We start from the raw sequence: 24,664 nt of genomic DNA, 5'->3' as shown, positions 1-24,664 counted from the left end.
TTCTTCCCTATCTCCCTTTCCAAGCTGGTGTCCCAGGCTGCTTCATGTCCCCTTACCTGTCATGTGTTTCTGGTTCTTAATCATTCCTGTCTCCTTTCTGCATTGATCTTTCAGTTCTCCTCTGTCCAGGAAATCAAACTTGCAGATAGTGTTTAAGATATGGTTGTGCTGTTGATACGTACGGAGACCTAATTCTGGTTTTATGTTTACTTCTGTGTTCCTTTTAAAACTAAAGGAACTGAACTGCTAATTGCTACATAAATTGTTGCCTTTCTCCTCCCTGCCTGTTTTTCCTTTGATGCAGAGAGCCTCTCCCTCTCTGAGCCAGAGACTTACCGCTACTTGAACCAGTCTGGTTGTGTGACTGATGAGAATTTGAATGACGTAGAGATGTTCAGTAAGGTCATGGTGAGTACTGGCCTAACTCCTCCTGAACTTCTGGGCACAACCTCATGGGCTAAATATGGCACAGGTTCTAGATCTCACAGGCAGAATTTGTTTACCCTAAGACAAAATTTGGCATTCAATAGATCTGAAACTTGACTCTACCTGTTTATGATAAAAGCAAGGCTTGAAGAATGCTTTTAGTCTACAGAAGTGGGGGAATTTGGGAAACAGTCAAGGATTAATAATAACTTAGAATGATGGAGACTTTGGAAAGCATGAGCCTCACCCCATAATGGTCCCTGGAGCTCTTTAGATGGCCTGATGCAGAAAACCTTACACTGACCATTAGAAGGGGAGCCGTTTGGTCTGAAGGTAGTGTTCTGGTAAAGTTGTATCTTGTATGTAAATGGCATATTCTGAAATCCCACTCAGATTTCAGTAGACATCTGTAACTCTACCAGAGGTTATAGGTTTAACAGGATGAATATGCAATTCATGTTTGGTTTGATAACTGGATATTGGCCTGAGGGATTTAATAATGTAGGGGAAATTAGACAAGCAAGGTATGAGGAGTCAGCTTAGGGTTTCTCCTGCTTACATGTGATTTATGGGAAGAAAGTATCTCCCTGTATAGCAGAGGTGTTAGTGGTAACATGGCATTTATACTTCAGCTGAGGAGACACCTGGAGGAAAGAAGGAAACGAGAACCCAGGAGTGCCCCACTGACAGGGTGAATGCATGAGAACTAGGTTCTGCCTCTCAAAGTCAATTTATGCCCCAAGAACCCTGGCTCACACACATGCACTATCTTAATGCGTGCCATACTTCCTCTTTTTTGAGTAACCTGTTTCTAACCTTCTAGCAGTCACTGCAGAAAGCTTAGTTTTAAATGTTGCTGTATAAATCTACTATTCTAAGCTAGAGTAAATTAAGTGGGTTATATGGATCAGAGTAAATTAAGCATATTATATGGATCTGTCCTTCAGGGAAGACAGTAAGGCAGAACGTGGAAGCAGTCCAGTGACATCTGTAACTTGTACTGCCAGTGCTCAGGGAAGGATTTCCTCACACAGGTGCAGACAAACGTGTTCTTCCTGTGACAGGCAGGCAACAGCAGCAGCAAAGTCCAGCTTGAGGACAGGGCAAATGCTCACCTGCCTTAGATGGGGATAAGGTAAATGAAGGAGAGAGGGGGAGACAGTGAAGTTCGTTGACAGATTTATGGCTGAGAGAGAGGCTGTGCCATCCCATTTCACTTTGATTCATGATGACTGTAATTCTGAGTTTTACATCTTACATGGGCTGGTCGTGAGTGTGGTGGTTGCCTTGTGCTGTGGCTGTATGTAGAGCCAACATTAGCTATATGGTTTTGTGTAGACTGCCATGAAGGTGGTGGACTTCAGCACTGAAGAAATCAGAGACATCTTCAAACTTCTTTCTGGCACACTTCATTTGGGAAATGTTGAATTCATGACAGCTGGTGGGGCCCAGATTACAACCAAAGCGGGTAAGTGGGACCCTAGCAACTTGGTAGACCATGTAAAGCCCCCAATAAAGCTCACTCCATTGTCCTTTCTCCCTCTGCTGTGCTAGCGTGCAGTGCCTTTGCCAGCAGATTCCCCGTAGTTTAACCCTGCTAAAGCACTGCCACCAAATGCATGGCTCCAGAGCACTGGTATGATTTAGTTGGGCTGTGGCCCTGTGATCCATTTGTCCTCCTGGATACTCTCAGACTGAGTCCACAGTATCCCAGTTTCTCTTTTGCATTGAAAAAGCAGGAAGAAATAGGAAAAGAGAGGAGTCTGAGGTAAGAGTAGTCTGTTACAGACTTTCCCTCATCTTCCTTTGATGCATCTGCTAGTGCACACTCTGCTACAGTTATCCAATCTGAGCTGATCTGGTGAAGTGAATCCCTAAACAGACAGAAGCAATAAATATATGCATTACAAACGTTTCAAGTCTTAAGTTAATTGTATGTCTTCTTGACATCCAAATTTAGCAATCCAGTGCTCAGACTTCACTATTGTGCCTTTAGGAAAACGTATCTTCTCATTCAGTAAATATTTTGCTGGTCCTGAGCCTTACACAGTGCTTTACTCTTCCTGCTGTCGGGAATATCTGACATATGAATATCTGATGAATATGTATGAATATCTGATGAATATGTCAGATATGAATATCTGACTGTGGCCCATAATAGGTGCTGAGCCTGTCTCAGACTGGGTATGTGAGCTTACAGCTTTGGGTATGCCAAAGAGAATTAAGTAAAGGGGAGCGTGTTTGTGCTGGGGCTTAGCCACTTACCTTGTAGGAGTCCCTCACTGAGCTGCAGAATATAGATCCCCCGTGAGTGATGGGGATCCCTGCAGGAGAAAAAAGTGTGTCCTCCTTTGTTACTAGTGCTGAACATTGCCAGTGACCTCCTGGGCTTAGACGCCTTTCAGCTTTCTGAAGTACTCACTCAGAGGTCCATGATTCTGCGTGGGGAAGAGATCAGCTCCCCTCTCACCGTGGAGCAGGTAAGTGTCCAAGTGTGTGTTACTGCTTCTGTCACTTCTGCATTTCCAGATCCTTTGTCTCCCTCTTGTAACCTCCGCTCAAGTTCCAGTTGCCTCCCATGGTGCTTCTGTGTCCTCAAGTACTTTGCTTTTATTGGTGGTTCACATCCTAATGATGACTCTGCTTTTTAGGCTTTATAGGGCAGTTCACTTGCAAATGGCAATACACAATACTGGTTTTAAGTCACCTTTACTCACCCGGAATTGGTCTTGCTTGTGTCACACAGAAGGTACATCAGATGCTATGTGGTAATTGCATGTGTGCATGCTTTTACCTTGCAGAACTCCCAGGTTACGCTGCATTTACTGGAAGATAAAAGCTTGCACACAGTTGCCATGAAACATCTGGCTGATGGTAGGTTGTTACTCCACAGTAGCTTCCTTGTGTATCCATACAGCCACAAAGGAGAACTGAATAAACTGATAATGTAGTTCTCATCTTCTGAATCTCTACTGCTGGAGCCAGTCGTGCTTATCTATTACATTTCTCTGTGGTTCATCACAGTATTGTGCCTACTAACTTAAACTGGTAGTGTTGCTGATCACTTGAGGGCACTCTTGGTGTTTTAGGTCCGTGCAGAGATAACTGTAGAGAATCTTCTGTCATTAATAAAATGCGAGACACCAGGAAACCAGTAATATTACTAGGATGGAAGAAGCATCGTCCTATAGCAAAATGAACATCTGTAACGGAAATCTTGTACTGGCATGGACTGCAGAGGGTTGTCAACCAAGCCCTACGTTGGCAGAGAAACCAGAATTACTAGGTTCTCTCTGATGCATGTCTGTCTAACTTTCCTTTAGATTTCCCATGGAAGGAATTTCACAGCCTCTTTAAGTATCCTGCTTCAGCTGCAGTGGAGTCTGAAGCTGGAAAGATTTTCCTCATATTTAGATTACCATTGACATCCCAGCTGTGCACCTTATAAGCTTCCTCTTTTGTGAAGTTTTTCACATGGTATACTCTTTCCTAAGCTAAACAATCCAGTTCCTTCAATGTTTCTTTGCAAGTGATTTTCTAAATCTCTTCTTCTGTCTCTGTTTTCCCACATCTTTCAAGAAGTAGAGTGCTTATTACTGGACAGTATATTCAAGCTGAAGTCTCAGCAGTGCTCATTACAAGAGAGTAGTCATTTCTTTTCTTGCTGCAAACACACTTGTTATTGTATCACAAACTCAGGTTTGCCGTTAAGAAATCATGTCCTTTTTTTTCATGGTCTGTGACCTTTCTTTGCAATGAAATTGTGTGAAAATTATAGCCTGTGGTAGATAGTCTCAGTACCCAGTACCGCAGTTTCTCTTCTCTGCTGTCCATCCTAAATAAACCACATCTTTCTATATCAGTGCAGCAGGAAGGATAACAAATAGTGCCAGAGACACTCAGTCAGTTCAGAGCAACAGTGCACATTTGTAGCATTTGCAAGAGTCTCACTGAACAGAACTTTCCCTGACAGTGAAGCTATTCCTGATGTTTGTGCATGTTGGATCCCACACGTACCGGTGAAGTAATAAAACTGCAAGTAAATTGTTGTAGCAGGGGGATGCTACTACTTGCTGTCTCTGCTAGGTAAGCCTGTTGCACTGAGCACTGGGCCTGTAAAGACTGTTCCCTCTTAAGCCCTCATTCCCAGTGAGCCCACCTATTCCCACTTGTTGTAGGAAGGCATTGATAGAGCTGCCAGGGATTTCTCATTGTGCGATGAGCTCGTTACCCATCTGAGCTTTGACATTTCAGTGGGCTGAATGGATGAAGTGGCCCGAAGGCGGGCAAAGCTGGGAGGATGAAAGGAGCCTTTGAGGATCTCGTTTGAGCCACATTGTGGGGAAAGCAGCTTTGCTTACAGCTGGGTGGGGAGGTCCTGCTCCTGGAAAATGAGTCCAACTTACTGTGTAGCCAGAGACACTAGAGAGGCATGGCCTTGAGGGCATTCTCAGTCCCAACTAACAAGACAGACCATCTGACAGAGAAAAGAAATACTCAGAAAAGGTGTGTGTGCCCATGCTTTGAAATGTTCTCTTCTGTGGAGGAGGGAGGTTGCTATGTGTCCCTGGCCTTGGGCTACCGGAGAGGAGATGCTACCCAGGACCTGAAAGAAGGAAAAAGATCCAGTGAGATTCAGTTAAAAGGACGATCTTGCAGGCTGGGCCTCAGGAGCTTGCTGGTAGGGTTCAAAGTTGGCCTGTGCCATTAGCACAGCAGAACGGGAGACACTGTGTTACTCAGGCTTGCAAAACTGAAGAGAATGAGGGTACACTTAGAAGATCTCTGCCACTGCTGGTCAGGCCTATTGAAGGAACTACCCTGGTGTCACTGGCAAGACAGAGTAAACAACCTGCAGTTGATATAAATAAGCGGGTTTTTTATGAAATGACAAAATTATATCTGGTTATTATTCCGCTTGATCATTTCACATACCTGCTCACTCACCCCTCAGCAGTAATTTCATTAGGTGTCAATTTCTTTTCCCAGTTGGGAGATTGCCACTTGTCCAGGAAGGTTGAGCAGAAAGTTGTGTTGGTCCATGTCATGTAGCTCCTGGCAGTTATCAGTCTCAGGAAGTACCAGCCAAGGTTCTTAGGCATACCTTGACATTTGTCTTCACATGTCTCTGATCTCCAGGAGCTTTCCCCACTTCCTGCATCTTTCTTCCAGTGAAGATCTTTGCCATCTTCTTTCCTGGCCCATTTTTCTACTTTCTGGGGTCACGTCTTCTTTTTGGGAATCCTTATTTTTTACCTCCTCTTCTTTCCAGAAACCTAAGCCTTGATTTCCCAGCCTAAACAGTCTATGTGCAGAAGGACAGCACGTGATCAACCTCTTAATTTGTGGTTCTGACTCATGTCTCTCTATTAATTGGAAGATTTGGGGTGTGCCGCGTTTGTTTAGTCCAAGGGTTATTAAAATTTACAACCAGCTCGTTCCTGTTACAGCTATTAAGTGGCAGGCTTTCGCACAAGATTTCAAAAGTTTGATTTTGGACATTCATCCACACACTTACATACACACGATTATCTACTGCCTGTTAGTGATCGCAATTTCAGTTATTTTTTCCACCTTGGACACTTGGTTATGAGTACTGCGTGGGACACTGGGTCAGCTTCAACCCATCTCTCAACCCATGCTCTTTTAGAACAAGTGTCCTGGCTATTGGCCGGCTTAACTGGCTTCCAGTAAGATAATGCTGTTTGCAGGAAAGTTTTGGAGAGGGGATTTTTGAGGGTAACTTGGTGTCAGAATACTCTATTAAATCCTGCCCTACCAGTTTTTGAAAATCTGAGCGGACATCCATTTGACAGACCTGCTAGAAGTACTGAACCGAGGTACCCTGCCTGTCACTGCATATGTTGGCTCAGGTGACGCAAATGACTGCTGTGGGCATAGTCGTGAGGTATTTTGCCACCTTCCCTGCCCCAACACTTGTTTCAAAAGATGTCAGTGGTTTTTGTACTTCCTTCAGCCTCTCATGTTCGGTTACCCAAAGGTCATACATGGTATCTCTGTGTGTGGCTGGGCTGTTTGCAAACGTGAATGTTGACTGTACACATAAATACTGCACCGTAGATATCTGGCACAGAGGCCAAGACATCTGAAGAGGAGTGAAGGAACCTTAAGTCTCATAGAGATTTGTGATGCCCCTTGTGCCTTTTCTTCTCCCTGTGACTCATTTTTTCTCTCTCTGTTTACAGGCAGCTGACTCCAGGGACTCTCTCTCTATGGCACTCTATTCCCAGTGTTTTTCATGGCTCATTAGCAAGATTAATACAAAGATCAAAGGCAAGGAAAACTTTAAGTCTGTGGGCATCCTGGATATCTTTGGCTTCGAGAACTTTCAGGTCAGGATTTTGTTTTTTGCAAGGTGGGTTGATTTTGGAGATGTCAGTGCATATAGGAAGGAGTTTTGGTTGGTTCATATGTGCTGTGATAGGTAATACTGAATTTTTGACTTGTAAAAGAATTAAATGTCCAACTCCTATGTTCATGTTGATTTTTTATATTGTTATTTTGCCATGTGTTGAGAATCCTGTGTATAGTGCTTCTGATTGCAGCTGTTGAGGGATGTGTGTTGAACAGCCACATAGTGACTGCTCAGATATTTCACAGAAGAGAAAGACCAGTGACCTAACACTTAGGTCATCATATTTTTGTCTTCTTAACAAGAAGAGATATGTAATTGTCTTTGGCACCTTCTACTACCATTTCTGCCTACTGAATTGACCTTGCATGAGCTACAAAACCTGTTCTCCTAGTGGACCTCCCCATACTGTCCTCCTCATGTCCATCTGGCTTTTTTCCAGGCCTGGCACCTTACCCATCACTGCTATAGATTCTTGTAGAGCCCAGGGACAAGAATGCCAAGTCTTATAATTTTTATTTCTTATTACAGGTGAATCGTTTCGAGCAGTTTAACATTAACTACGCAAATGAGAAACTCCAGGAATATTTCAACAAACACATCTTCTCCTTGGAGCAGCTGGAGTACAACAGGTGACAAAGGGGGGGAGTGAGGCCCCTGTTGCCATCATGGGTGGTAGAACGGAGGACATCATTCCTCCTTTGTGCTGTCCAGTCCTTGCTTATGGTAGGAGAGGCAGCTGGGACTTAGTGCAACCCTGACTGTGGATGTGTCTCTGTAAGCACTGTCCTTGTGCTTTGCCGGCATAGGTCACTTGTCTCCAAGCAAAAGCTTTCTCCCTTGGAGTATTTAGACAGTCCAGATTCCCTTCCATATCTCGGCTGAATGGGAAGATCTTGAGCTTTAACCCACTCACAGGCCTTATTACTGTAATTATTCACCTAAGATAGTGGTGGTGTTACTCAGGTGGAATCTTGGTGTGCAAAAACTAAAGCCCCTAAAGATAGATAGTAAGATACTTGACAGCTCTTTCTGTCTTAGAGATTCCTATGCTGTGAAAATGGCTCTTTTCCTCATCCAGGAGGTTTAAATTAGGCTGTTTCCTGAGCTTAAAGAGAATGGAGCCTTCTGCACAGCTGTTTCTGTTCTGTGGGCTTCATATTAGATTGTATTTTGTGAAGTACCTAGGATGTTCTAGAGTGTTTCTGCTTCTAGAGAAGGCTGCTAGACAAATACTTCAGTTCTTGCTCTGAAACAGTAGCCTTTATGTTTGTGAATGAAGCAATTGAATAGGGTCAGTGAGGGCAAAGGCGAGCGCCTTGTGAAGGGAGGCAGTTGAATAGGCAATTCATTAAATTCTAAAGATTACAGAACTGCAATGCTATTTATGTACTCACTTCTCAGGCCAGTTCCACCATTGCAGGAAGCTTGTGTTAAGAATGGTATCATCGTGACAAAAGATTTTTTCCTGATGATTACGAGTTGAAGATCTGCGGCTGAACTTTGAAAAGAATGAGAGAGTTCTGTTATTGACTACTCATCGAGTTGTTCTAGGGTGATGTGCTTGAAGCTCATCTTTTACAGTATCAGTTCTGCTTCCTCAGGTTTATTAAGTAGCTCTATGTATTTTATCATTCAATTAGACAAGAGGTCTGTGGCACTAGAGACAACTTTATTCATTTGTGATTTGATTTTTTCAGGAAAGTGCTCCTTTCAATTCCGGAAGGTTGTCTTGCTCTTAGAAAGAATCCAGGAGATCATTTTTGTAAAAATATACAGCCTCTCTGACACGCATTGTTGCAAAAATCCAAAACACTGTGAACTGATATTTTCTGTCATTAAGTGGATGAGACATTCCATTCCCTGTGGGAAATAGATAGTTCTTTACATTCTTCTGAAATTATTCCAGTTTGTTGCTTCCGACTGTTGCCCACAGGTTTCTGAATGCTTTGAGCCTGAAAGTATGAAGCCTAGGCTGAAGGGTTTGTAAACAGCTTCACTGCCTTGAAAATGTTAGCCTTCACCTGAAAGGTGTCTGTGTCAGAATGCCAGTAAGTAGCTTCACACATAGGCTGTAGTCTTCCTTTGACTCCTGAGCAAGAGTTATTCCCAGGCTCCTCTGAATCCTGAAGACAGAAACCGCCTGTGTTGTGGGAGTGTAAGAAGGTGGTAAGAAGGGGGAAAACACATTCAGCACAGATTTAAAGAACTTCATGTATGATTTTCAAAGCACACTTATGACATCAGCTCCCATTCGGAAAGACGCAAGGCCACCCCGTAGGTCACCTGCATGTCAGGCCAAAGCTTATCTGCATCATCCTCTTCAAAATGTTCCCTGAAAAGTTGCTCCTGTCTCTTCTTCTGGTGGACCTATGAATTGTCGTTCAGTCCTGTCTGGCAGAGATGTGCTTCAGGCCGGCATTCCAGACTGGTGGGTCAGCAGTTGACTCTCTGTAGCAAACTGTCCATCATCACCGCCACTTGGGCTGATGCTCATCACTCTGGAAACAGCAATTGAGAGCAACTAATTTCTTAGTGCTTGGTGTGGAATTTGCTCAATGGCTGTAAGATGATCATCAGTCCAAATCACTGGGAGGCATAAGAAAGGCTGTCTCCTACTTCCATTTCCTTGTGTTAGCACTGCCTCGTGTGTCCTATTCTTTTTCCTCAGCCATGGCAAAGCTGAATTCCTGCAAATTGTCTTGAGTCCTGGGACAGCTGCTGTGCTTAATTACTTCTGTTCTTCTGAACCTCGGGGCATTGAATCTTGCATTTCACATTTTCATTCTGTTTGTTCTTGACTGTCAGGGAAGGGATAAACTGGGAAGCCATTGACTGGATGGATAATGCAGAGTGCCTGGACCTTATCGAGAAGGTAAGCAGTTATCTGTGACAGTTTCCAGAGATCACAGCAGGGACTGCTGATTGTCTTGAAACCTTCCCTGGGATTTCCTGGTTTTAAAAACATGTAGTTGCTTAGATCCTCTTCCCATCATGACCTAGCAAAAGTATGCTGGCAGAAGTCTAGTCATAGTCTCTGCTCATTGTTGAGAGTAAGCTTGGGAAAGGCATCATAGTTTTAGACCGGGAGCAGCATTTAAATAAAACCTTAATGGAGATTTTTATAAATAATCTCCACTTTTGTTCTGCTTGCTGAATGCATTGTCTGGCCAGAATTCTGCTTTCAGCTCGAGCTTTGCTGGGAGTAACTTTAGGGTTGTCGCTCAGTGTGCTGTCCAGATCTCCAGTTCTTGGCTTGGTGCTGTGTAGTTAGAGCTTTTACTGACTTTGAGAGCCCATCTCTTCTTTGGCTGCAGAAACTGGGTCTACTGGCTTTGGTGAATGAAGAGAGTCGATTCCCCAAAGGCACAGACAACACCCTTCTGGAAAAACTTCACAGCCAGCATATGGTAAGTAAGAAAATAACCTGGCAGGCAAATGATCAGTATGTTAGCCCCATCAGCATCTCAAAAATGAAAGTGAAGGTTTTGTTGATGTAAAATATGTGCTTTCTGCAGGAAATTTGAAATGCTTTAGGCCCAGACCTGCGAGTGTTTAGTAAGGCTGCACTGAACAAAAAGTAGTGCGTGAAGAAGCCTGCAAATGTTCTCTTGCGCATGTAGAGAGAGGGAGCGTGCATTCTGCAGGCTGTAGGTAGAGCAGATCTGAGTTTGTAGCATGGGATGGAGGTCAGGTCCTGCTGGTCTGCGATGGGACGTGGGGCAGCGCTCTAGGCACAGGATGCGTCTGCCCAGCGTGCCTGGTTTCTCCTGCCAGCTGACTCGCAGGAGTCTGCTCCAGAGCATGTCAAATCTCTGTCTCCTGGGGCTGGGGACAGCTTTTGCCTCATGACTTTTAATGAAAACTCTCTTATTGTTCCTAATTAATTAAATTTTTTCCTCCTCTTTCTTGTATTTGGGACACAGGAGTAGAAGGGCTTTTTCATGCAGGTCAGAGAGTTATCCTGGGGACACAGAAACCACTGGAGCAATCTCTTACCCTTTCTCTGGTATAGCCAGCACTATTCTTCTTAATAGTAAATAGACTGAAACCAAAGCAAATTAAACCCTGTAGCAGGGACTAATGGAATAATTTACTACTTTAGTAAGAATTTTATCAGCTAATATGCTTCCTAGTCCTCTAACTCAGGCTTCATCCAAGCCTGAAAACATAGAAATTTGTATTCTTTATCCAACTTTTTGTTTTAATTGGCATAGATGCGGCTATTTTCATTTTTCGTATTTGCATCTAACTCTGCTAGTAATACTCATGACTACAAATTGGATACAATAGCAGTGACTTTGGGTTGGCTACTTACATGTACTTTTGTGGAAATATTTCCTTTCTTTAGGCTTAAATTAATGCCTTCAGTTTAGTCTGCTGTGGCTTTCCCTTGTATTATACCTCACGGAACGTGAGAATGCCTGATTTACCTTTTTTATTTTTGTTGGCATTTTGTTTAACTTTTAATACAGAACTTGTGAATGTTTTTAATCCACCACTTCTTTTGCATTTTCTTTCTGAACTGTCCCAACCTCTTCAGTTTGTCTCCAAATGGAGAAACTTCAAAGCTCCTCTTTCTCTGCTGTTTATCTCTGAATTCCTCTACATCTTTTCTCTATTCTTTTCTGAGATAATCAGACCAGAATGCAGTTCCCTTGGTAATAAGGTACCTGTGCACCTTGTTAAGCAGCATGAGATTTTCAGTATTATTTTGCATTTCTTTATGCCCCATAACATTTTGGTTGCTGGTTTTGGTGATTTCTGTGCATTGAGTGGCCTTTTCATTAAGCTGTTCATAGTGTCACCTTTGTCTGCTTTGAGGGGATAGTAGTTAACATGGAACCTTAGGAGCTTACAAGAGACAGAAGAGGCTGAGGAGCCGAAATGCAGGAAGGAATGATTAGTTGGGTAGTGCGCTGGAGTTTGCATTTGTCGAATGCAAAAAAGGGTTTTATACCACATAAATTCTCTTAGTGCAGTCTGGAAGAGCACTACAAGGCATCCGGCCAGTGATGCTGGAAAGCCTGAAGGATGTTTTAAGAGAATAAGCCCTCTTGTCTGTGTTTTCTGTAGATTGCAGTAAGCTTAGGGATGAAAAGCACAGAGCTGGGATTTAAGACAATGTGGCCTCTGATACAACTCCGCAGAGGACCAGTAGGGTAGATGGGAGAAGGAACCAGAAGTGTTGTAGGTGTGGATGAGGGTAGAGAGGGAGAGGAGAGGAAAGGAGAGGAGGGTACCAATCCACATGAAAGAGTCAGTAATGGTCATATCTGGAGTGGAAGAGAGGTAGGTTTGTGGCTGGATTGGGGAAAAAGAAGAGCAAAGAAATGGGGGTCAATATAAAAAAGAAAAAAAAGCAATGAAAAAGTTTTCAATAGCAGTAACAAATTAGCAGGGTCAGAAACTGCCGACCCGATACTGCAAAGAGAACTTGAAGATGAAAGAGCTGAATTACTAATAGTATTGTGCAACATCTTACTTAAAACTTTCTCAGTACTTTTATGTGAGAAGGTGAGAAATTATTTTAATTTTTAGAAAGTATTCTAGGAAATTATAGGCCTGTAATCCTTATTTCACTATTGGGTAAGTGCACAACATATAAACGGTCAGTTACCTCAGTGGCGGGAGGCACATAAGACTGTCTCATATGAGCACTGAGGCGGCAGTTTTCTGATGATTCACGAGGCAAGGCTGGACTGAAAGGAGCCTTATGAGACTGATTGAGCTGTAAAATGAAGATGAAAAGCAGTGTAGATAAATGCAACATGGTATGTCTGAAAGAAAACAGTCCCAGTTTCACATTTGAAATGATGAGCCCAGAGCTGATTCCTGCTCTTCAGGAGCAGGACCCAGACAGAAGCTGTGGTGGAGGGTTCCATGTAAGCATCAGCATGGTGCTCACTAGTGATAAAAACCCCATAGATCAAGTATTACAAATTCCTGGGAAAGAAACAGAATAAAAGCAGAAAGCGTCGTTATGGAACTGTATAATCCATGGACCACCTGCACTTTGAACAGCGTACACCACCAGGCCCCTCTGCTCAAGAAGGGATTATATTTGCTCTGCTAAACAGACAGCTTCAGTGTTATGGAAAACTATGCTGGAAGGACACTGCAGTGTGGAGAAAAGGTGACTTAGGGGGGATGTGATGAGTTTAAAAGTCACACATGGCCAAAAAAGACAAAAGGCACTAATGGGAGTCGAGCTTAAAGCCAGTCAGCTATAGTTCCTTGTGTGATTGGTTGGAAGCTCCCTGCAAAAGGATGCTCTGGATGCAGTGGTCACACAAAGTCTACTTGGGTTCAAGTGTGCAATGGGCAAATATTTAAAAAAAGAAATCCGCTTTGGGTTACTAGTTAGGCAGACCTCATGAAGATCATTGGAATTTGAGAGAGTATTAGGATGAAAGTATTATTTACTTGCTTTGTTGTTACTCTGCCCTACATAACCACTGCTGGAGGCAGAATACTTAACTGGATGGACCACTGATCTCAAGCAGCATGGCTGTTCTTACATGGTTAATGGTTTTCAGAGAACAAAGAAAGGAGGAGAAAAATGAGAGAGTAGAACAGCTAGTAAGAGAAAGGAAGAAATAGCGTTGAGAAAAGGGGAAGAGAGGTGCAAAGAAAGATGGGAAGAGAGGTGCAAAGGAAGATGAAGTATAGAGGAAGACAAGAGATTGATGTGATATTTCCTTTGACAAAGAAAAGGTGTGTAGATGTTCTGCAAAGCTGCCATCTTCCCCTGCATCCTGATCCCATGACCTGCACCACGTGGTTTGTGTGGGAGCCCAGTCTCCTCAGGTGTCAGATGCGCAAGAATTAACATTTCATCCATGGCATGCCTGCCCAACCTTGATTCTGCAAGCCCTTGCTCACGTGAGGAATGCCTTCAAGGGCTGAACGATTCCATCTTATTGGAATAACAAATTTGTAACAGAGCTGCAGATAGCTGCAGCAGGTGTGGTTGGGCTCTGCAACAACTAAGGTCCTTGTCTATCCCAGCGCTGTCATAGTCATGGAAGAGTTCCTGACCGAGCCTGTTTTGTCCTACACTATTTTGTCTTACACTGATGTTATAAAAAGACTTCTTCTTCCTTTGTTTCAGAGCAACCACTACTATGTGAAGCCTCGCGTGACAGACCATCAGTTTGGCATAAGACATTATGCTGGGGAGGTAGGTGTTCATGGTGCATCTGTGAGATTCTTGATGTATCTTGTGCTTGAGGTCTCGGATTTTAGATTTCAAAAAACAGTAATATCTCTCTGAGTTGTGTGTTTGCACACAGTTAGTGCCCTGTATCAGAGCACAGGGAGTGTGATGGGCTTAAAATAGTGTGCCATTCTGCAGTACTGTGTTCTCCAGCGTAGGCATTTGTTTGAGTTTCTCAGGTTACTTTTAGTTTGGGAGATAAACTCTGCCATACTCGAGTTCATAGAATCATAGAAAGGCCTAGTTATTCGTGTCTTTTCTTGGCCATTCAAAAACAAAAAACCCCAACGTAAAAGTCACAAGAAAAATTTGGCTTTTGGGGAGAAGGAAAAAAGGCTAAATACCTATTGCAAAAAGGAAACGGTCACCAAGCTTTCCAAGTTAAATGCTGCTCTTGTGGAGAGCTACAGGGCAGATGGAGATGTGTCAAAGGAGGGCACCTGTGCACTAAAGAAGGGCTAACCTCCCCCTAGAATCATATCTACTGAGCACTACTGGTTATTAATAAATTTGCCTCTTGGCACATGCCTGTGGTGTTACCGTGTTGCTTTGCTGGAGGTCGTGTACATTGGCATGTTCATGCAGAAGTGCTTAACGATTTGTGTGGTGCTGTTCTAGTGTCTCTGTTGGCATTGCAGGTGCTATATGATGTCAGAGGCTTTCTGGAGAAGAACAGAGACACCTTTCGAGATGACATTTTAAACATGCTGAAAGATAGCAGGTATGCCCCTTTATGTTTGCGAGGAGGCCACAGCTCTTGGGCTGGGTTATTCATGTAATAATCAGACCAAGGAAAGCAGTTATGTTTGCCTGAGCATCAGGCATCATTCTTTATCGTTCTTCTGTTTCTGCTTAAGTGTCCTGGCAAAAGAAAGGAGAAACAGAGAAGTCAGATGAGGTACAGATTTAATCAGTGCTCTTGTCCCAGTTTTGAAAAGAGTTACAAAAGCGTGACAAAAATCCCTGCAGGCAGTGCTAGTTTTCTCCTTCCTCTCTTCTCCCTTTCCTCATCCTCCTCTTACCTCCCTGTTCATCAATGGCAAATTTGCCCCTGAATGAGTCAAGGCTCTTTGCCATGCTGTCAAATGCCAGCCTTTGTACAGAGACCACTTGTTTTCCAGCCTGCTTGTTAGTGAAGAGCTTCTGTCCTTATCCTGAGCCAGACTGAGCCCTTGCTGTGAGATATGGCCCCAAAGACGATATCCCAGTGCTGCAACACGACCCTAGAGAAATGAGTTGACTTTGACTTTGGGCAATGTCTGGAAGACAGAGGTGGGGCCTAGAAGAAGGAGACAGGCATTTAATAACATGGAGGACCCTAGAAGTTTTTCTGTTGCAACTCTACCACAGCCCATGTATTTCCTCTGAGCTCCAGCCTGATGAGACTGTTTCAGAACTGCATCTTCTCTGGAGCTTGCTGCAGAGTTTGCACTGTGAGAAGCCTTTAAACAACCTGTGGAAGCTGGGAGTACGAGCTGCCCGTAGCTGGCTTATGTGGACAGTGACATCTGGGGAACATTTTCCACTGGGCTTGACGCCAGAGTTGTGGTCGTCATTGTCCAGAATAATAGAAGGACTTGGGGTTTTTCTACAAACCAGGAAGGGAAATTCTCCTAGAAGCGGTCATAACAATAAAACGGCACAAGCAGTGCTGGAGAATTTTGTGCAACTTCTTAAGAACCAGCAGCACCATCTAAGGAGTGGCAAGATGGTGAAAGATTCCTCAGAGCTGACCTACACTGGGGGTAGCTCTAGAAATCCTCTGGCCACAGAAGGTTTGTGGTTGCAGTTGTGTGAACAAGCCACAGGAGGTGGCCATGAGAGCCAGGTCAGGAGGGACATGACAGCACTCAGTCTAGATTCAAGGTAGCTTTGCCTGGAGGCATATATCTTAAGAGAGGTGTCCTAGCCAGTGCAGAATAGAGATCTTCCTTTGCGTAGTATCCTGCTTGACAGTGTGAGATGGGGTTTCTGGCTTTGCAGCCGAGTATGGCACACAGGGCACCCCGCAGGGTCTGGACAACCACATGGAAAGTATTAATTTCCTCACCAGAGCGCCCAGCTGAGCTGTCTCCTGCAGCCTCTCCGTGGCACGGCAGGAATTAAAGTGACGTGTTTCACAATGGGACAGGGCAGTAGCTGAGACTGAGAGCCATCTTCTCACAGGTGGTGGGTGTCTTGCATCTTCTTTAATTCTTTTCTTCTCCCTTAGGCTGGACTTCATCTATGACCTTTTTGAAAAAGTCTGCAGTCGTTGCAGCGAGGAGACACTGAAGATGGGCACCCAGAGGCGCAGACCGACTGTCAGTTCTCAGTTCAGGGTAGGATGTTTTCCAAGAGAGCAGCAGGCTTCTGGGGAGGAGCAGATGGGTAAAGCAAGGCCTGCAGCCAAGAGGAGTCATTCATCCTTGTTTTGTGTCCAGCACTGAAAATGTGCAGGAATGTTGTAGTGCTAAAAAAAGACTGTGCCACTGCCCCAAGGATTTCTGTCTGGTGTAAAACGTGAGATACTAAGGTTGAGCAGGGTGGCAGAGGAAAAGAATCCTTTGTGAAGTATATGAACTTCTTGAGGGTATTTGATCTTTCATGTTGGTTTGGTCTTTCAGCTAAGTGTGCATGTCCTTTTAGGCCACATCTTTTACAGGTATAGTGGCAGTTCTAATAAAACCTTATTGGGGGAACCTTGGAGGTATGAATCTCTCCCCCTCTCCCTTGATTGTCTGCAAACCTGTTGGTTTCACAGTTTGAGTTTGCTGTATTTCAAGTTTGAGGCTTGTAAAAATAACTCATATCAGCTATACATCTCTGAGAGCAAGGATGACCATGTCAACAGTGTTAGAGCAAACTGACTTGTGGGCAGGAAGGGATCTCCTGGCTCGTTCAAGTTTTGATAGGTAGAGTCAAAGGACATTAGGAATGGGAGAGCTGCATGAAGACCCTATTGCACCAAATGTAGCCCCTTTCCTTCCTGTAGTGACTGATCCTTTGGGTTTTGTCTTGCTGCTTTTTAGGATTCTCTCCATTCTCTGATGGCCACGCTTAGTACTTCCAACCCATTCTTCATCCGTTGCATCAAACCAAATACAGAAAAGGCAAGTCTGTCTTCCAGCAAAATGTATGCATGTGACACAGGCCTTCAAGAGCACTCGCTTGCACAAATGCCTGACAAGTGCCTCTGGGACAGGGTCCAAGCTGAGGATAAGAGCATTTCTCCATTACCTTCCCTTTTTTCCTTCTTGTTGTTTTAAAGTTGAGGAAAAATACACCCTCTTTCTGGTAATCAGATGAAAAGACTGCATGCTGAGCATGATGTGATATGAACCGATAGAGCCATTCCCACCTCTTTCTGTGCTTATGAAGCCTGGAAGGTGAGCCAGGCTTGTGCAGGGCCCTGAGCCGTGGTGGAAGAAGCAATTGCTCCTGTTTGTGGTGCCTGTAGATGATTTGTTCTGGAATGCGGGGCTTGTGCATTAGGAAGCATCTCCTGCAGATCCCTGCCTCTGAGGCAGAGGGGTTGGACACTTGATGAGCAAGTCACAGTGCTTAGAGACAGTCTGGATCTCACTTTTATTGTGAACTGTGACGGGAGGATCTGCTGCTAACTAGGTTGGGTGGGGAGCTGTGAACCGATCATTTGTGCATTTTCAGCCATGTTTGATGGGACAGAGGAAAGCCTGCTGGGGCTTTTGTGCCAGAAGAGACTTCTGCAGTTTGTCTCCACTTTGACTGGAGGGAGACGGTGAAGAGAACTGAGTCAGAGCTCTGCGTTTTGTATGTGTTAAAGCATTATATCATTGCTTTACTGCCATGATCCGACTGTGACAGCAGTCTGCAGACTGCTTTTTTTCCCCAGGATCTACCAGACTCCGTTTTTCCCTTTCTCTGCACCACGCAGTGTTACGAGGTTGTATTGTTGTGAGGTTGTTATGAGGTTGCTTTCCCCTTGTCCAAAATGTTTCACCTGGCGTGCCCAAATATACAGGGCTGACTTTCTACAAAGAAACAAATATACAACTGCCTATGTTCAGAGGAACAGTCACTGGGCAGGTCAGCAAAGAAGCGATACCAACATTTATTCTGTCTCTCTTGTGTGTTTGAATCTGGATCATTTTGTAGGCACCAAACCTCTTCAATCCAGATGTGGTGCTAAATCAACTCCGGTATTCAGGGATGCTGGAGACAGTGAAAGTTCGGAGAGCAGGTTTCCCTATACGGCGCCTTTTCCAGGACTTTCTCAGCAGGTAATTGCTATCATTGTACCACGTGCTGTAACATCCCTGAGGTATATGATCCTATATGTTTGTTTCCTCTATTACCGGTATGGATCATTTGTGGGATGTTTTTCTAACTGTGCCCATATTGCTCATATCATAGACTGATTTTTATGGCCTTTTGGAGACATGCCTTTAGGGTAAAAGTCAGAATAGAAAAATTACCAGACAGCCCATTTTATAATAATTTTTTTTTGTGTAGCTTTGCCACAGATTTTCTTGTGTGATGCTGTGAAACCCAGCTGGTCATAATATGTAAAAAGAAAATATCAAACTTAAAACCTTTAATCCGGCAGGCTGAAGCAAATTTTAACGGACAGTATAGCTGATGATTAGTATTGGAAAGAGTGATTATTTCTTTTAATTAGCTGCATCAAAAGGATTTCTTGAAGTTTAAGGCTAGAAGGAGCCATTGAACATTGCTTCCTTTGTCCTTTGGAGCATTAAATGCCCCCCCTATACTGAACAAAATATCTTGTGCCTGATGAAAACACATGTTTCAGAAAGACAGTTGTTCTTTACTGAAAAATGCTGTTGAGTTTGTATTTTATTACTGGGATTGTAACAATAATGGCCAGTGTGGTAGGAACAGATAAAGGTTGGGGGATGGAAATTTCCAAATTGGAAGGCAAACACGAAGAAGGGAGGGCCCAGAGGAAGAAGGAGGAACGGGAGGAGGATAACTAGAGTTAAAAGATTGGGTTAGGGTGGCTGCAGGTTATTGTCGTACATGACCTCATGAGATTTTGTTTGGTTCTTAGGTACAAGATGCTTGTGAAGGGACCAAGTTTCTCAGACAACAGCAAAGCTGTATGTGCAGGCTTTCTTCAGATGTATGACAGCAGCAAGAAAGAATGGCAGCTGGGTAAAACCAAGGTACTTTGTCAGTGTGGGACAGGGTATGGCTTTGTCCCAGCTGTGAGGGGATGTGGTTGCATCTGGCGAGATACAAGCCAGTAGAAAGGGCAACGTTATGATGACCCTTTATGATTCTATGATTCTATGATTTAAATACAATGGACTATGACACTGACCTGGAGCATCTCAAATATTTCCCATATTACATACTTAGAGATGTAGAAGCCTTTTTGATGTTGTCTAAACTCCTTTTCGTTGACCAAACCAGATTGATTTTGTTGTGTCTGATCCAATTTAAGGATCCAAGGAGAACAAGCACGGGTCTCGTGCAATCACAGTGTGTGGAATTAACTTTTGCCTCTTGTGCCAGGTATTTTGCTCTGCTTGGCTAACTGAAATTCTTGTAGGAGGCAGAGAGCTGCTGGTTGGTTTACATCTAAACCATGAATAGGTAGCTAGATCACCAGATATGTGACAGCTTTCTGCTGTGCAAGCTCAACTGATGGTTTGTGCAGTTAGCCCAGATGTTAGCATACATTTCCTAGGAAAAGGTATCCAAATGTTTCTCCTCACATGCATAATGCAGATTTTGCTTCTGTTTTGAATGTTTAACGCTTCTCACTTGCCTGGTATAGTCTGGATTTTATTATTTTTTCCCCTCCAGACATGCAGCTGTAAATGTGCCATTATCTTTCATTTAATCAGGAGAGAGCTGGGTGCTTCAGTCTCTTTTTTTTTTGAGATTTGAGGCAATTTCACACAGAAATAGATGTGAGCATTGTAAGGTACATTACTATAGAAATCTGGGAGTGGGAAACTGTCTCTGTCACGGCTTTCCACATAGTCCAGTAAACTCTTCAAAGAATATTCCAAGATGGATGGTGCCCAGTGTAGGCAGCATTTCTAAGTAGTGGCTTTTTATGCAGTCCATATCCAGAGCAGATGATGGTCCATCAAAGCAACTTTTCTTCCATTTTTTGCCCTTAAGCCTTCAAAAAAGTAGCTCAGAATATTTACAGGGTCACAATTGAAATGGAGGCGATTCTAGTGAATATTCACATTTAAATTGTCCAGGAGATCAGATAATGATATTGGTTGCTTTGAGCAATCATTTCTTAACGAGTGGATAGACTGTAATGTTTCTTAAGGAGCGAGATCCTTCTCTCCCCTTCTTAGAGGTCTGGTGGTAGCCCGTTTGTTAGTCTGGACTGCAAACTTTGTGTGACAACCAAGGAAACCGCTGGCCATTGGTGTGGGAAGGAGATGGATGTGTTAACCTGAAGTTTCTAAGGCCTTTCTTTACAAGCCTCTGCTGATGTTCAAGAAAGAAGGTTTTATCACTTGCCTGTATTTCTGCTCTATTATAATAATAGTGTTGCAATCTTCGATTGGGGAATCTGCTCTCTCCTCACTGGTCCCTGCAAACCAGGAACCATTGCGCTCATTCCTGTCCCTAGATAACCCACACTGCTTGGGTGGCTGCCAGTCTGACAGCATTTTAGTGTTAAAGCTTGTGTGGAGTGTGTATGAGCTGCTTATGCCTTGGAAGCTGTAGTAAAGGGTGGTTAGAGCTGGTAAACATGGAGTTTGAACTTTCCTCCTGGCATGGCAAGAAATGGAAGATTGCTGGGCTACAGCAAGGACAGCAGGGAAATGCCTGTGAGGACCAAATTCACATGCACGTACTTGCCTTTTAGAGTATAAAAGGTTATAAGTTATATAGCTGGAGTCAGTCTAGGACTGACGACAAGCAGGAAATCCAGGTTGCTTTGAGCACCTGGCAGCAATAGGATCCCTTTTCTGTTCAGTCCCTGTTGTGCATCCTGAAGGACGGAGTCCATTTGTCTGTTCTCACTAAATCCTTGACCTGCACAAATTCTTTTGAAAAAACAATATAGGAAATAAATTGTGGCAAACAAAAATATGTTTCTATTCTGACAAAACACTGGATGTACTCCAATGTAATTTTTTTGAACAATTGTATCCTATAAACTCAAAAACTTGGCAGAAGAGCTACAGGCAACATGTTGGTAAACAGCAGTCCCTCTCTGCTCGGGCACTGGGTGCTGTCAGGTCTGAATATTGTGGGAAGAAGGAAATGATTAAGGTGTCAGTCTTTGCGTCTCTATTTCTTTATGACTGAGAAGGAAAATTGAAAGAGGTTGGGAAGCAGTTGAGCCGTCTTGTTTGGTCGTAGAAGTTATTTCATATTCAGCAGGGTTTGGATTAGAGATGTCTGTCCTTACAGAGAGAAGCAGTTCTGTTTGTTCTAAGGAACGCATCACTCCAAGGCTTTCATGGCCTGTTCCACCCTTGTGGCCGTGCTGAATGCCTGGCCAGCCCCTGGCTGCTCCAGGAGCTGTTGCCGTTGCCCTGCCATTTCATTTTTCAGATGAGTTGCTTGACGGTCTTTCCAGTGCTCAGATGGTGGCAAAGCCATTTCGTTGCTCCTTTGGAGAGCCCTCTTGCAAGTCTGCTTTGCGACAATGCCTCCAGAAAGCCTGTCCCTAGGAGAGCAGACACCAAGGTGGGGCCATGCAGAGCAGTGGTGCTTTCTGGTAGTCCCTCCCCTGCTGCCTGTATCCAGCTGTTGTGTCTTGGGTTTGGGTTGTCTGCATTCACGTTGTAGCTGGTGCTGGATAACACAGGCCTGGAATACTTAGGTTGATGAAGAAAAAAGCCCTAATTTTTCTAGGAGCTTTCAGGTAAGGGTGAACTGAAGCTACCAGCTAAGGGGCCCAGAGTGCAGGTCATTGTCCTGGAGAGGAAGTCCCCTGTGTGCCTTTGCTGCCACTTCTGCTGCTACAGGTGCAGCTCTGGGTACCCGGGTAGTGATTCCCAGAACTAACCTTGGCTTAGGGAGTCAGGAGTAGCTACTGAAGAAAGGTGTGACAGGCCATTGGGGATGTAACCTAGGAAGAAGTATAAGGGGTGGGTGAAGAGCAGGTCTTATAGAAGGGGGAATACTTCCTGCAGAATGAATGGAAGGATAATTATATCCCTAGCAATTGTTTGGAGGAGGAAGGAAAAGACTCTGTGAATTAGTGCAAGGGATTGTGAAGCTTGGGAAAGGAAACGGAGGAGGAAGGGCAGGATGATCTTTGTGTTTTTCATTAAGAATAGAGCAGCTGCTATGCTGGCAATTGTCAAATTAATGTTTATAAGAGGTATTAATGTATATAAGCAGGTTTTATCCGGTGGCATGGCAAAGACGAGGGCTTGGATGCAAACAAGCAGTGTGATGATGGAAAAGCTTGCGCCAAGGTGCCCTTTTCTCCACCTGGGATGTGCTGGGATGGAGCAGCAGCTTCTGTGCCCCTTTCCTCCGTGCACCCGGACCTTCTGCCATACCTGTCCATACTCACGGCACAGATTTCTTTCGACTGTTTAACACAGTAATCCTTGCTGTTCGAAAGCATTCCTTTCCACATTTCAACCTCCTGTTCTGCAGGGCCTGTTTGAAGGAGGAGGTTTCTGTAGACTAGTTGGCATCCAGGTCACAGTGACCCACTTCCTGCTTTCCCAGTGTTGTCCCCAAGAATCATATGATCCCACTTATATACACACGGGTGCACAGAGTTACATTTGTGTCTGCTAATCTACACGTAACCATAACGTGTTGCATTGGTGGTGCATGTGAGCATTGAGGTTGTGTGAGGAACACTGAGGTGCTGCAGTCTGGTTTAAAATTTGGCCATTGTCTAATACGAGCAGATAGGACAGAAGTAACCGTGTGTGTTTTGTCCAATCATTCCTTCGTCGCGTGAAAGTGATCCCATGTTTTCAGAAAGTGACTATGAATTAGTGACAAATCTTCCAAGTTATCTCCACAAGGCATCAGAAATACTTCTGGACATGAATACATTTTACTCTTCCTTGGTATCTACAGGAGTCTAAAAAAACCCCTCAAAATGCCAATAGCTTACAAGTAGATATTGGAGATTAACCCCTCACTCTCAAGCAGATATAGAAAACCCTGTAGGATTATGGTTGGGTCTTGTTGAACTCTGTGTGTCTCAAAGGTATTTTTTTCCTCACTCCTTACTGGCACAGCAAAATCGGTGCTTGCTTGGGAAATACTGATGGACTATTTTTGTAATTTGATGAAGATAATGGACTGAGACAGTGTTTTGCTGGTTGTGTTCTTGAAGTGGGTGACTGCTGTTTGGTTCTGGAATGTAATGGAAGGAGCAATCCCTGCCTCAAAGAAGGTTTTTAAATATTGTTGAGTTGACAGAGGGAGTGGGTGTACAACTTGCAGGGAAGGATGCCAGCTTCATGGTTGGCAGTACCTTGATAATGAACCTTCTTTTAAGGCTACCCATGGTTACTTAGTCATTACAAACCAGCTCATTTCTTAAGGCCATCTTAAAGGCAGTGGCTCCTGAGGAGAAAATCATGTCCAGGGAAGCCACTGGCTATGGGTACTAACTCAGGTGGTCATTGGCGGGTAAAAGAGCCTAAATAAGTGATGAAACCAAAAGCAGTGATGGAAGGGAAGGTAGACAAAGACAGAAGGGGAGGTAAGTGGGGAGGGGGAAGAGTTTGTGCAGAATGCTGCCCAAAGTGACTGTTCAGATCTCTGAATGTCCGTCTGGCTTCTCAGCATAGCCACATGGATCCAATAAATTTGTAGGGAGTTTTTACTGATTAATGTGGTTTTGCAGATTGATGAGTGTCAGCTCACAGCTTGTGTTCACGCCAGCACTTTAACAAGTGGGGCAGCACTTTCCTAGGGGAGTGGGATCTGCTCCTGGCCCTGGCAGTGCTTGAGCCACTGTTGGGCAGCAGGTCACACGAGCACGGCCATATGGCAGCTGCTGCTGTGACTGCAGCTTGCATGGACATACCTTAGCCAACTTATTCTAGGCTGAGTACTGCTAGCAGCGTACCTGCAAGCGCCGTGGAGCTCCGTGCAGGCTGCAGTCCATCTCAAAAAGCAAATCATTTATTTCAGCGATTTGTGCCGAACCCCGTGCTATCGCAGGGCAAGCCGGCTGATTTAAAGTAGCTCAGATATGTCAGCACAGTTCCTGTAAATGTGCACTTATCTTGACTTGCCCCTCAGTCTCTAAGATAGCACCCTCATCCCTCACACAAGCATTTAGCACTGAGCAGAGGTTTGAAATACAGGTGATGGAAGACGCTTGAAAATTAAAATACTGGCCACCGAAGTGCAACCAGTAGTACTGAGAGACCTCTCCCATCGGGCTCAGTTTCCCCAAATGCACGCTGCAGTGCTGAACCTCTTCGGCAAGGAAGCATCTCCACCTCAGAGCTGTTGGAGGTTGTTGGAGGGGGGCTCCGGTGGGCTGAGGGGTGCACGCAGCTTTACACCTCGACAGGGCTTTTAGCCCTCCAACTGCTTTCCATCATTAGGGCTGCTGTTCAGATTGCTTCCCGGAGCCGAGAAATCTAAACGGTCCTCCCTTTCCTTGGAATGCGGAGGAGTTCCTTGGCAAAATATTCAGTCCCCCCCGCGGCAGGGAGGGTCCTGGATCGTGCAGGGAAAGCTGT

The 24,664-nt window shown here is 44.3% G+C and overlaps 1 protein-coding gene across 1 annotated transcript in view; it reads left to right on the top strand.

The window, feature by feature from the left end:
• Positions 1 to 19,165, top strand: part of LOC104278582 (unconventional myosin-X-like) — a gene marked incomplete at both ends in the record, with an annotated part of 38,159 nt that extends 18,994 nt beyond the window's left edge. Inside the window, 13 exons of the mRNA XM_009875602.1 lie at positions 305 to 408; positions 1,765 to 1,894; positions 2,788 to 2,906; positions 6,633 to 6,779; positions 7,331 to 7,431; positions 9,608 to 9,674; positions 10,117 to 10,209; positions 13,914 to 13,982; positions 14,657 to 14,739; positions 16,231 to 16,339; positions 17,030 to 17,110; positions 18,135 to 18,259; positions 19,051 to 19,165. Coding sequence (XP_009873904.1) covers positions 305 to 408; positions 1,765 to 1,894; positions 2,788 to 2,906; positions 6,633 to 6,779; positions 7,331 to 7,431; positions 9,608 to 9,674; positions 10,117 to 10,209; positions 13,914 to 13,982; positions 14,657 to 14,739; positions 16,231 to 16,339; positions 17,030 to 17,110; positions 18,135 to 18,259; positions 19,051 to 19,165 — 1,343 coding nt within the window. The remainder of the gene's footprint in view (positions 1 to 304; positions 409 to 1,764; positions 1,895 to 2,787; positions 2,907 to 6,632; positions 6,780 to 7,330; positions 7,432 to 9,607; positions 9,675 to 10,116; positions 10,210 to 13,913; positions 13,983 to 14,656; positions 14,740 to 16,230; positions 16,340 to 17,029; positions 17,111 to 18,134; positions 18,260 to 19,050) is intronic.
• Positions 19,166 to 24,664: the final 5,499 nt, after the last annotated feature.

The sequence above is a fragment of the Apaloderma vittatum genome, unplaced genomic scaffold (assembly GCF_000703405.1).
Source record: "Apaloderma vittatum isolate BGI_N311 unplaced genomic scaffold, ASM70340v1 scaffold18238, whole genome shotgun sequence".
NCBI classification, from domain to species: Eukaryota; Metazoa; Chordata; class Aves; order Trogoniformes; family Trogonidae; genus Apaloderma; species Apaloderma vittatum.
Note: the sequence above shows the minus strand (reverse complement) of the source record. Positions and strands in the feature narration are given on the sequence as shown.